This window comes from Saccoglossus kowalevskii, chromosome 17 (assembly GCF_978046115.1).
Source record: "Saccoglossus kowalevskii chromosome 17, keSacKowa6.1, whole genome shotgun sequence".
Classification (NCBI taxonomy): Eukaryota; Metazoa; Hemichordata; class Enteropneusta; family Harrimaniidae; genus Saccoglossus; species Saccoglossus kowalevskii.
The window spans coordinates 1,891,763-1,905,982 of record NC_140657.1 but is presented as its reverse complement, the minus strand read 5'-3'; the positions used below and the strand labels follow the sequence as shown (position 1 = coordinate 1,905,982).

General features: G+C 35.6%; 1 protein-coding gene across 1 annotated transcript in view; it reads left to right on the top strand.

Moving 5' to 3' along the window:
• The first annotated feature begins 5,092 nt into the window (after positions 1-5,092).
• Positions 5,093-14,220, top strand: part of LOC102808222 (dynamin-1-like) — a 51,064-nt gene continuing 41,936 nt past the window's right edge. Inside the window, exons 1-2 of the mRNA XM_085492362.1 lie at positions 5,093-5,668; positions 8,780-8,829. Of these exons, the coding sequence (XP_085348488.1) occupies positions 5,093-5,668; positions 8,780-8,829 (626 nt within the window). The remainder of the gene's footprint in view (positions 5,669-8,779; positions 8,830-14,220) is intronic.

Sequence of the window (14,220 nt, the reverse complement as noted above, 5' to 3'; positions counted from 1 at the left end):
TCAGTAAATCATTAATTTTTGACAGACACCTGTACAAAATACTTGGACTAAAGCCAGCTAAAATTTTCTGTTACCTTGCATGTTTTATGAATCTATTCACATCTAAATGCAGCACTTTTTTTTGCAATGAGACATTTAATTTTATACTAAAATATCTGAATTACTTTTAATAAAGCTGGAAATTATGTCCCTTAAAATAATTAAACAAATAAGGCACCAATGTTTTTGTAAGATATTTACATCTTTTAAGGACATTTGGTAGACTGATTCCCCACTGTTGTTTCAACCCCAAAACTTGTTTGTATTCAAAATTAATTATGACAATGCATATTAATATTGAAACAAACTATGATAAAGGGAATTATATTATATAACAAAGGGCAAGGTCACCAGAGTTCAACTATGTTTTGGTTCTCAAATGAGTTAAAGCGTGGTGGTTGTCGCACAGCCAGTGTTTGAATTTCATGTAAATAAACTATGTATTTTACACGCGTTGTATACGCCGCTACGAGTCCCATATCGAACGGGACGCGGCACGACGACTGCTGCCCTGTAATGTCCTACAGCAAAATTTCAAAATAAGTGTATATTGCCAGAGAGGGCAATGTTCACTACATTACTCCAATCATGCAACATCGTTTTGTGGTTTGCAAGTTCTCTCATTTCACAGCATTATGCTTTAAGATGGGATTTTTTTTATACCTCCTCTATTCATGGTCCCAAAAAACATGTTGTTATGACAACATTTTACACCAAATTTATGCACATATTTATTCAGTTATAATTTGTCTGTGTGTCCACTGATTGTAGGGTCACACACACACAATGTGACCTTTGGCAAAAGATACACACGATTTTGTGGTCAATTCACCCAGGAGAAAGTCACTGTTTACTCAGGAGTGCAAGATAAATGAAATCTCAAAATACAATTTTGTCATAACTTTGGAATTGAAATAAAACTGATTTATGAATACAGGCATGGCAGAAATCTCTACTCTTAGCACAACAAAGGCATTTCACAATTCAAAATGAATCAAGAGGTTTCTATTGGCTGACTGGAATGTTTTCAAATGTCAATGTTGCACAATGTGCTTGTTGATTGGCTGGTTTGATTCAACTGCCATTGAAATTTATAAAGATGAAGGAAAGCCTTTGTTGCACCAAGAGTACATTTGTTTATAAACACATTTATAAATATCTGTTAATAGCAGCTCTCGGCTTTCATTCAAATATATAATAATTATTCACTGGGTTTTAATCTCATTATTTTGCTGATAAGTGAAATAGGTTAAATTAAATCTACATGCACATGTAAAATAACAATAAACCTCATTGTTTCCTTGACAAAATAGTGAAATTAAATGTTAGTGAAAGTAAATGGTTTAAAGTACTGTATAAAACTTTATTTTAGTAGAGATTTATTTTTGTTGAAACAACATTTTATCTGTCTTGTGTGAAGTATAATATCAGAAATTTTCAGTGAATTTTATTTTCACTAATTCTTGTTTTCAAAAAAATTCCAAGTGAAAATAAATTAATTTACAGTACCCCCGGTAGCAATTGACTTTACACCTCAATCTCATCTGTCCAACACTTCCCATACGTCTACCAACTTATTCTAATTAATATTAAAGGTGTTTGCTAATTGGATGATGTTAAACTCACTCATTAAATATTCATTTATACTCTATGATGTCACAACACTGTTGCTGAATTTATAACATTCTTTATTTACAAAATGTTTACAATGTCTACAGGTTTCTGCCACAAACTGTATAGAATTGCTTTGATTCCTAAAGTGTTTGACTCAGTGCCCTTCAAAAAATACAGATTTCCCCCTATATTATTTGTGTATTCACTATCAAAGAAAATGTTTACAAACAAGATTGATTAAAATTGTTGCATAATCACTACCTCAGAATCAAAAGCTTCTGCATAAATTAGTAAGTGTGGATTGTCTCATGGAACAAAAGCCAGGAATAAATTACGATCACTAAGTCTGAAAATGAACTAGGATGCGACGAAAAAAGATACCAAATAAACTCAGTTTCCTTTCTGAATCTGTTCCCAAATCATAAACACAAGATGTTACAATACCTTCACGGACTATTTTAAAGACTCTCAACTTCTCCCCAAAGTTTTTGTACCATGGAATTTACATGCTAATTTGGAGTAGCAGTTCTGCGGAAACCTAGCATACAACGCCCTCTTTTCTATGTTTGTTGAATATATCTTTGTAACAAATGTTTATGTCCTAGTTCACTTTTAGTGTTGGAACATTCATTACCCTGCACAAATTGCAGGAATCTTTGTCATTCTTTTATTCTCATACTCATTGTTCAACATTTTCACTACTAGACATTCTCACCTAAATTGTTCTGCACTTTTAGCTTTTATTCTTCAATATTTCTGGGAATGAAACCTAATTTTAAAGCCAAGAGACAAAGTTTTAGTCAATTTTCAGGTTTTTCTAAAATAATTTGACTATTTTTGTCCCAATCCTTTTAAGGAAAGTGCAGACATGAGTATTTGGTTAATATGTGAAGAGAAATGGGAACTAGTGGTGAAAAGGTTAAATACATTTTATTCTTATTTGCAATAATACATTTCCTGTCAGAAATATTGGGACAAGAATGTCATCCAATTTGATGTGAAACGTGTGACATTCAAACTGTTTACACATGGTAAACATTGCATTTGCCTTCCAAATTGAATATGTAAATATACAGAAATTACACTACTAATCACAAGAAATGTTTTATTTCTTCTTTAGATATACCGGGTATTGCAGTTTAGTTTATCTGGATATTACTTTCTAAGTGGCTATTTTGTTCATTCACATGTAAGTACTTATACTCATTGTAATATCCACTACCATTAATGGCTTTAAGAATTTCATATCAATCAATCTTTCTTACCACTACATTTTGAGTACATATTCAATAATAGCCACATATATAAACTCCAGATGTCATACATGAATGAATTTGTCCATCTTCTCCCCTAATTTATTGGCTACAAATAATGAGAGAAATTTTCTGCTTTCTACAAAATATTAAGTACAGTTTTTTTCTTGCTTTCAGGTTTCAAGCTGTCCAATGAAGTGTTTCTCTGTTGGTGTGTATAGAAATTTAGATGAATGCTTCAAATGGTCTGTCTCTACTTTACCTATTTTTATATAGTATTAATTTATCTAATTTTGGGATTAATATCAACAAACTGCTTGTAATAATTAAGCAATCAACTAAAATACATTATTGGGCTAGAATTACTATTGGATATAGCAGTCATGTGACATATCTTGGTTTCCTACATAAACACGTCTAGAACTGCTGCTGTACTAAGCCTAGATAATGAGCTCATTATGTATGCAAATATTCATTTCTGGTATTTTACACCAATATCCATACACATTTGCTGAGACAAAAACAGTTATATTAGTTAGCAGCAAACTACATATGTATGTGGACAAATTACAGAAATTAAGGGATTACTTCTACCATGAGGACATCGGGTTACATTTCTTCTGAAAGGTCAAAGGTCAGAGTTGTCAATCATCTTCCCCTGGCCCAGCTTCAACCAACCAGTTGATTTTTTGTTCATCCATTCCTTATTTAGGTACTACCAACAACAAAGACTATTCTCATTTGCATACAATTTGCATATTCAAAATCCGTCCGCTGTTACTACCGGGAGGCGGCTGCACGGTACGAGGTTTTACCCAGAATTCAACACGTTCTGTACCAACGCATATTGCTATGCGCAGAACTGAAATTCTGGCATCGTTCTGCGCAAAAACCGTTTTTAGCGCTTGAGTTGTTTCCGGGTTAGCCTTCCATGTGCTTATCGTGCGATTTATTGTACCAATATCACATTTTCTGGACGTATTCCTACACAATCATGCTAAGAGTATCCAAAAGAGTCAAGCAGGCAAGTTTAGCCGCAAAATTACGTGGGAAATTGGCTTCAACTGCTCACTCGATCGCCGATGTTGTCCGTCGGCACACAAGGTCGTTCGCTTTCTGATCTTTCTTCCGAGACTTTGACTCGAATATTCGGGTTTTGTTGCTTTTTTAATGACAGTGATGACTATATATCACAGTTCGAGAAAGTTAAAACGATGTGCTCACTTCGAATGGTTTGTAGGCGATTTTATGCTATCGCGTCGAATGATTTGTTCGTTATGGGAATGACGGCAAGCTCTATTGCCAGCCGTGCTTTTCACAGATTTAAGCTGATGAAGGCGAGATCGCTCGTTGCTAATGAAATAGGGCAACTTTCCGATTTGATCATTCAAAAAGGGCCATCTCAAGTAAGACAAGTGGTGAGAAATTTGCTGGAAAATTTAAAGGGTCACGAATGGGATGATTCAAAGAAATATTTGGAAGTCTCTCTTGCAGTTCTATTTAGCACGAAAAGATCAGCAATTTCTAAGAAAGCCACTGGGAGTCGAGCCTACATCAGTAAAATCTTAAATCAGCACCAGGCAGTAGGTGAAAAGTTGTCTGGATTTGATGAGAGTGCCCTTTGGCAATTACGATTAAATAAAGATAAAACATTTGCCAAATCAGTATTATCTGTATCATTTTTCAAGGAAGCCATTACATCAGATATTCTGCCTCCTTCTGTTAAATTGGCTTTATTAGCAGCACCATCTTCCCAGAAATTAGATCAGACTACAAATGACACTAAATTATGGAATGATTCTGAAGCAGAACACATATTTATCCATCTAGGGGGCGGTCTATCTGAATCTGACAATGATGGTTTAGAGAAATCTCTGAGAACACAAGAAAATGTTTCAACAATTCTCAAATTAACCACTTTGTGAAATAATTTGAAATGGTGTCAGAAACTGCCTCTCAAAATAAAAAGGGCTGGTTTGTTCATGATATTGAAGGCCTGGTTTGGAGAAGTGTCCTCAACATATTGACTGAAAAGAAATTGGATTATGACCTTGATGATGAAAATGAGAGACAGAAGTTAGAAATAGTTGTAGGTGAGGGTGGCCACACTTTCCAAGATTTCAAGGGAGTGTCCCAAAATTTCAAAGTATTTGCCATCAGTGGTGCTATACGTCTGATAAAATATAATGGTAATGAAGTATGGAGAAATCCAAATCCAGTCTTCTGATGCAAGCCGCATTCCATTTGCCATTATAAATGCCCCAGAGAGTGATGCACTGATAGAAGTTGATATTCTTCCTGTTCTGGCATGCACTGAAAAATTTGTCCAACATGGTATAAAGGGGATGAAATACTGTAGAAAACTGGAACGAGATGAAAAGTATAAAAGTTTGGTCTTGCAGAGAAAGAATACCAGTTTTTTCTGCAATTTATGTTTGGCTACAGTTCATAAATGTCACAATCCAAATCATGAATGGAATATGTCTATCACTCTTGCGGATATGAATTCATGGGCAGAAGAAAAAAGTAATGGTCAGAGTAATCATCCTCTTATAAAGTATGACCCCATAAATGAATACACTATGGATCACCTTCATGCTAAATTGAGAAACGTGGGTAAACTAATTGACAAGCTCTTCAACGAGGCTCAAAAGATCGACCAACAACTGGAATTTATACAAAAGTTTGCAAAGTTATCTGAAGATCAAAAACATGATGTGAAGCAATATGAAACAAAACTGGTCGACCAATTTGATACCAAGGTTGAAATTAATGAAGCAAATCATTCAGCAAAGTTACTTCAAGTTACTAAAAAGGATGATCTTAACAAACTTGATAAGAAACTTGAAGCAGCTTCACTAGCATTTGAAATTAAATACACTGAACACATTGAAGTGAATTTGTTGGACTCTGCTGAATCACATTTTGAAATTTTATTTGGCACACACAAGGAATACAAAACACTATGTGCATCACATCTCCATGTTGTATATAAAATCAAGCCAGGTATCACTCGTCACATGCAAACTGTCCATGGTAAGTTCAGCACAAAAGATCTGAAACAAAACACAAGATGCATTACTAATCTCAATATTTAATATCAAAAATCTGTCATAATAATAAATTATTATTTACACTTGGTAAAACTATTCCAAAGTCAGCCTAAATTGTCAAATTTGTAATGACACTATTTTCTATGAAGTCTTTGACTGTAAAAAATGGGGCATGTGGAGGGGGCCTGGCACATTTTCTTTGAAAATCATTTGTTATTAAACTAATCTCAATATTTAATATAAAAAATCTGTCATAATAATAAATTATTATTTACACTTGGTAAAACTATTCTAAAGTCAGCCTAAATTGTCAAATTTGTAATGACACTATTTTCTAGGTATTAATTCTTCAACTTCAAACACATCAATGTGTGTCACGTTTACTGGAGAAATGGGGCAAGTGGAGGGGGCGTGGCACATTTTTTTTGAAAATCATTTGTTATTAACTATATTTAGTATATTCTCACTTTAATATTACATAATTTATTATGAATAATATGTCAGAAAATAATATTGAGAGAAACGAATGAAATGCATTGGTATCAAAAACAGATACATGGAAAATGTTCATTTTATCCCTATACCCATAGTATCTCAATAGTGTATATGTTATCTCAATAGTGAATATATGGTATGCAAATTAATGACAAAATACATTATGACACTTTATTCACTACTCCTATGAGGGACATAACGTGTATATGGTCTTGCTGCAGTTTATGCAGCTCTATTGGTCGTGGTATTTTATGCAGCTCTATTGGTCGTGGTATACGTTGCGGACGACCAGAGAGCTGCAGTTCCCTTCCCTAAAGAAATGCACAGATTTTTAATTATGCCAGTTATGTATCATTAAAATTGTGATTGTAATAAAATTACCTCGACTTGCAGGAAACAATAGACAAATATGTTCTCACAAATATATCTGTTACTGATTACAGCAAGTTATAAGCAAATTTGTCCGTGTAAATGAGACTATTTCACGTTAAAACTGTGCCGAAGTGGAACCTCCGATTGAACACCGCCATTTTGAAGCTGACCGCAATCACGTGACTTGGCTCTTTCAGTGACGAGTGTAATCACGTGACTACAGCAGACAGCCATCGGCACCTGTCTGGGACAGCGCTTTATGTGATGAAACAACGGGGCTAATCTGCACTGGCTCGGAAGGTTGTAAATGATTAGCTAGTTTGAATTTCTAATTTGCATAACATTACTGAGAATGAACGTGCATTCAACGCCACAAGTCTTTTGTTTTTTTAGCCAATCAGAATTCATCTTCCGAGCCAGTGCAGATCAGCAGAAACAACGGCAGACGGCTTTTTATAATTTTAATTTCATTTCACCATTAAGTGACTCATCTTTTTTTGAAAAAATCAAATAAAGTACATGTATTATTAAAAATATTTTTTCAAGCAGTTTTATTTATATATTGTGAAAAATCTAAAAATAATTTTGTAACTCGCCAAAGAGTGTTACAAGTGACAGGAGCAGACAGCATGGAATTCACAAAGGACAAAATTGTTGAGTCTTTTGACCAGAATCTGAAAGATATTTTAAATTTGACCTAAAAGCTCAACAAGTAGAAGGTAATACTTGTATTTTAAATAATATACACACATTGGCCATATTACCAACAGGGTATGGCAAAAGTATGATGTATATTTTACCACCAATGCTCCTCAATATTATGCGGAAAGAGACAACATGCCAACGGGGTAATGGGTTTCAGCTTTAGAACATTCACTAATGCATTGCCAACAGTTTCTGAGGTTTTAAGTATAGATGCAATGGATTGCCTGCGATACCCTTTAACTTTCTTCTGGAACTCATCTCCACAATGAATACAAGAACCTGCCATTCTCAATGTTCAGTTAAAATGTCAACTGCGCATGCTTCGTCATTGTCATGTGATCAGGTCACATGACAGAGGTCATCTTGAAATCCGTCGTTCAATCGATTAAATTACGTTCGGTTTAATTATACATTGAAATATATACTTTTTCAAGAAGAAATAGTCCTTCATTTTCGGTCAGTAGATACCTAAGATGTTTGTGTTTGCAAGGATAACTTTTATTCGTTTTAAATTTCATTGAAATCGTTCGATAACATCACAAATAGTGTGCGCCCCGGGATCCCAGGGCGGCGAACTGTGCGGTTCTCAATGGACGCGATCTGCAGCTCTATGACCGCAACGTTATATCAAAATAGCTTAAGCGGCCAATAAGAGCTGCTAAACTGCAGCAAGTATATGGTCGATCTACATATCGTTGTAAAGCTCTCGAAATCCCCAACAAAATTACGTTTTTCATTTTCACGACCAGCATTATTGCAACAAAAAAGGCGCCAACAATTGAAGAAATCGAACGTTATTTTCTAAAAATTGCTTTTTTTGTGTGTAAAACGTAAAAAAAAAGGACTTACCGAACGTAACTTTGTGAGCCGCCATGTTGACAATCCATAGGAGGCACTCTCGCGGTAATTCTAACATAACAGTGAGAGGAGTAGGCCAAAAACCACCAAAAATGCAGTAATTTCGCATAATCAATTATAGTCTATAACTATTTATTGAAATGGTTAAAACGATCCGGGTAAAAAACTTTAAATACATCAAAAAAATGAGAATTCCAGTATCAAGTTGGGAATGAGGCTGGTGGGTCAATTGAGGTCATAGAATGGTAATAGCGTGTATGCTAGTTTTTCTTTCAATTTGAAATTGTGCCCTCGTGCGGAGATACTGCGGAAGTCAAGCAAGTGTTCAAAACGTAATAAAAAAGACGCCGCCACCGGTGCGCGTGGCCCAATCAATTGACTAGCTGTCAGCTAACTTCGCTGGTTCCCGGCGTCCTTTGCGAATGGCAGGTAGGACGCAGGTAACTAGTAATCGCCATATTGTTCCATTTGGGCCGGTTTTCCGGCCGGAAGGAACGCGACTGGGTGACGTAATTTGAAAACATTCCAAGTTCCGTTTTGCGTAAACGTGTCTGTAATGCTACAATAAAGCCATGCTCATACATACTGCCTGCTTAGATTTACAGATTTGATATGTTCTGTGCAAATTTATAACAAAAGAAACAATTCTTTTTATTCGCCCAACTTTCGAAAGCAAAAGGAAACCCCTGAACGGCCACGAGCGTAAGCGCTGACGTCAGGTAACTAAGGGAAATGGAACAAGCAACGAGAAAGTGATGTACCAATCAGAATGCCGGATTCATTACTAGTTACCGGCCTCTTGTGGCTTGGTACGCCATGACACTTGAGGCGGGAACCAGCCAATCAGCTAACTTGTCAAACGAAAACATCGACGCGCCAAACTGAAAAGGTTGACGCGCCAAAATAAAAGTGATAAACCACGCCCACTGCTTCAAAACAACCTGTTCACGTGCGGTGCCAGACAAAATGAAGTCTAGCAGAGATTTACGGCCGTTTCAAACGCCAACCAGAGAAAATCAACTGGAATCATGGCTCCAAAATATTGACTCTGAACTTTTAAAGTATGTTTCTGCCTTACGAAGGGCTGGATATACCAGTTTACGGGCAATTGCACGCTTAACAGCGGATGACCTAAAGGACTTTTTTACCGGGAAACCCTACGGGACATAAAAGACTGTTACTTTACGAATCGTCCAAACTGCGTACCCCGATCAAAGTGTGTTTCGCTGAAGATGAAAATGAAGGTGTTTGCAAGCAAGTTACGTCGGATGTTTGCCTTGAATATGGAAATTTCGGGAACACCGCGAATCAAGCATCGACACGCGGTAAACGTAAGAAAAAACGACCGCGTCACGACGAGCAGCAAAACGATGATAGGGACCACGACTCGTGTTGAGAGAGTTCGTGTTATTGAGAGTTCGTGTTATTTCACAGGGAGCCCAGGAACTATAATCAACTGTAATACGCAGTCTCTATGAGCGGGGGGGGGGGGGGTTATCGGCTGGTATCTAATGTAAGAAATAGACAAGGGATGAAGGCTCCAGCCAGCTCACATTTTTTAAACTCGAAATTACAGACGAAAAGAATGAAAAATAAAATCTAAAAAAAATACCAGGTTGAAGATTATTAGTTGCTCCTTCAAATTTCGCCAAAGCCTTGTCTACATTTTACCGATATCTGCAGAATAAATCAAGAAAACTACAAAAATTTACTCCATTTAGGAATTCCTAACGGTTTGCCCGAACGCGCGGCACAGTTGAAGGCGTGGCCTGTTCAGCATTTGTCAACAACCAATCACAAGACTAGTTACAAACCACATCGAGGTCACGACTCGGTTAGCCTTGCTCAACTGGTTCGTAACCAGTCTTGTGATTGGTTGTTGCCAAATGCTACAGGCCACGCCTCCAAACTTTGCCGTGCGTTCGGGCAAACCGTTAGGAATTCCTAAATGGAGTCAATTTGTGTAGTTTTCTTGATTTATTCTGCAGATATCGGTAAAATGTAGGCAAGGCTTTGGCAAAATTTGAAGGAGCAACTAATATTCTTCAACCTGGTATTTTTTTTAGATTTTATTTTTCATTCTTTTCGTCTGTTTTTTCGAGTTTAAAAAATGTGAGCTGGCTGGAGCCTTCATCCCTTGTCTATTTCTTACACTCGATACCAGCCGATACCCCCCCCCCCCCCCCGCGCTCATAAACACCGCGTACTACAGTTGATTATAGTTCCTGGGCTCCCTGTGGTTATTTGCTATTATTTTGTAACTTTAGGGGTAACATATTTGTGCTGATGGCAAATAGTTATGATAAGAGCGTTTTGAAAAAAAATGAATAAGTATGTTTTCAGTTGAAACTAAAATTGTCAATTTGAAACCCAAAGAGAATTGTTTGCTGGCAGAGCAATAACACAATAAACATACAAATATGACAAAGCATAAACAAAATACATTGTAAAGTGTTGTATAACAGTGCATTTTAACACCAAGTTCAGTAAAGTTATTAGTTCAAAATATTTCAATATATCGTTATTTAGTCCCCATATGTGGCAGTTTGGATTGCAGTCGTTTTGTGAAAAATACATTGCTGACTTTTAATTATTTTTGTTATCTATACATTGTGACCAGGAACATTTTTGACTCCCATGTGCGAAGCACAAAATGGGAGTCTTTGCAGTTAGTATGTGTGTATGTGTGTCCGACTGTTCCACTGCTATCTCAAGAACCATACATCGGTTTTTGATGAAACTTGGTGCATAGATGCTCTGGGCCAATGCACAGATTTGATTAGGTTTTGGTAGAAATCCATGCTCGTTAATTACCTAATTTGCATGATAATTAGCTAATTTTTAGCTGTTCTATGACTGTTCCACTGATATCTAAAGAACCACTCATTGGATTTTGATGAAACTTGGTACATAGACGCTCTGAACATATGCGCAGATTTGATTAATTTTTGGTAAAAATCCGTGCATATTAATTACCTAATTTGCATGATAATTAGCTATTTTTTAGTGGTTCCATGACTGTTCCACTGATATCTAAACAACCACTCATTGGATTTTGATGAAACTTGGTACATAGATGCTCTGAACTAATGCTAGGTTTTGATTAGTTTTTGGTAATAATCCGTGGATACTAATTACCTAATTTGCATAATGATTAGTCAATTTTCGGTTTTTCCACTGATATCTCAAGTACTAATCATCACATTTCAATGAAACTTGGTACATAGATGTCATACGACACTGCACAGACCTGATAGTTTTTATGGTAATATCAGTACATATTAATTACCTAATTTGCATAATTAATTAATTTTCAGCATTTGATATAAGTAGTTAGCATTACATTTCAATGAAACTTGGTACTTACATACTCAAGGACTATGCAGAGATTGATTGTTTTCGATAAATATTTGTGCATATTAATCACCTAATTTGCATAATTAGTTAATTTTCAGCTTTAACATGGGTATCTCAAGTACTAATCATCGCATTTCAATGAAACTTGGTACATAGATCCTTTAGGACTATGCAGAGACCTGATTAGTTTTAGGGTAAATAATTGTGCATATTAATTACCTAATTTGCATAATTAATTTTCAGCTTTTCTACTGATATCTAAAGTACTAATCATCACATTTCAATGAATCTAGAATTATGCAGACCCAATTAGTTTCCGTAAATATTTGTGCATATTAATCACCTAATTTGCATAATTAACCAACTTTCACACTGATATCTCAGGTACTATACATCACATATCAATGAATGTACATGGATGCTGTAGGACAATAGACAGACCAGAATAATTGTGGGTTACAATCTGTACATATTAATTACCTAATTTGCATAATTAACCAATTTTAAGCTTTCACACTGATATCTAAAGTACCGTAAAAACTCCAAAATTTCGACCGGTTTTTAAATAATTGGTGTTAGAAATGTGACGTGTTTTTAGAGTCAAAATTAAGGTGCATTTTCGGACGGTCGAATTTTTCAGAATAGAAATCAGCAAATGAAAAAATGGGGATGATAGACAGTGTGCTTCATTAGTTTTTAAAAAATGCAATGTCCGTCAATTGACGTAAACTTCCTCATGTTTCACGGTAAAAGCAAAGGTCGTGGCCGAGTTGTAACTCAAAATCTAAACAAAGTCATCAATCAGTGAGTATTATGACAAGCAAAACAAAACATCAAGACGCGGAGAAGAGGTCAGCACAAAACTAATAGGTCAAAAGACAAAGCTGTCTCGCACTACCTAGGAAAACTTGCGAATGTTCGAAGTACAGGTACCCATTGGACAAAAGATACATGGAAGTTTAGCAAACTATCTCCCCGATCCAGTGCAATGTATCCGGTTAGAATCAAAGCTCACGTGTCCCTTATTTGAGGGACCAAATTCTGCCGTAAATTCGCCCTTGGATTAAAAAATAAAATGGGATTTAAGAAAATAAAATAGGTCTTTTAAGGTGTATTTTGGCGTCATTTTTCGGACATTTCAATCAATCCTGCCGGCTAAAATAGAGTAAGTTTTACCGTAGTCATTGACGTCTGTCTATTCAAGAGTACACGTGTATGATTTTTATCGTGACTAGCGTGAGCGGGTAAGCTTCCTTTCGAGAATGAGCTGTTATCACTGTGAACAATGTTAAATTATTCTTCAGATGACCAGTTTATTTTTTAAAAACAACTAATTTTTTTATTTAAAAAAAATCATGCCGTTTTCGCATCAAAATCCAAGCCAAAATATCGTACTACAACATCAATCTCTTCCGCATTGCGTTCAATAATATTAACATATTTAAATAAGCTATGGTAATTTGAACACGTTGGCATCATCCAGCTTTTTGATTGGTTAATTAGCGATTTGACCTATTTGACCTAAGAGAACATGGCGGATATCCTACAGCATCAAACGTTTATAGGAGACCGGAATCATTCGCTTACGATGAAACTAAGTTGACTTTTATTTGTATTTCATAACCATTCAACAAATTTATTTTGTGTACATTATTATAATCACTACTGAGTACAGTAATAATCAACAATTCAGAAACGTAGCATGCCGAGATTTTTGTGTTCGTTTTTATTTGAAACTTCGTTTATTTAGAATATATTTTCGTTACCAATAAAATAAAAATCTCTCAGTCAATCAGAAACCCGGATTCATGCCTTCGAGGAAAGTCCCATTTGAACGCTCACATCGTTTTTTTTTTTCGTTTGGGGGAAAACTAAAACTGGTCGCAATTTTCGAATAAGAATGTGTCGGCAATTTTTAGTGGAGTCGAAAATTTGGAGGTAAATAAAACAACGAAACCCGGCAAATAAATAGGCGACCGAATTTTTAGAGGGGTCGAAATTTTGGAGTTTTCACGGTACTAATTATTCCATTTCAATGAAACTTAGTACAAAGATGCTCTAGGACAATGTACAAACCTAATTAGTTTGGGGTAAAAATCTGTTCATATTAATTCCCTAATAAGCATAATAATTCATAATTTTTTGGTTCTAATCACATTTCAATTAAACTTGGAGACATAGATTTTCTGTTACATTGCGCAGACCTCATTAGTTTTACACTCAAATCTGGTCATATTAATTTTCTGATTTGCATAATTAGTTTTCAGCTAAGTAATTTCGAATTATATTTAATGTGTCTCCAATACTCTCAGCACATGGGAGTTCTTTCTAAGCTTTCTTTGATTTTAGTTTATAAGCGTCAGCATTGATATTTAAGAACCCAACAGCTCGGTAATATCCCAGCACATCGGATGGTTTGATTTCTCGTAATGCTTCCAGTATCGCAAGGGAAGATCAATTCTGGCTAGCGCGTT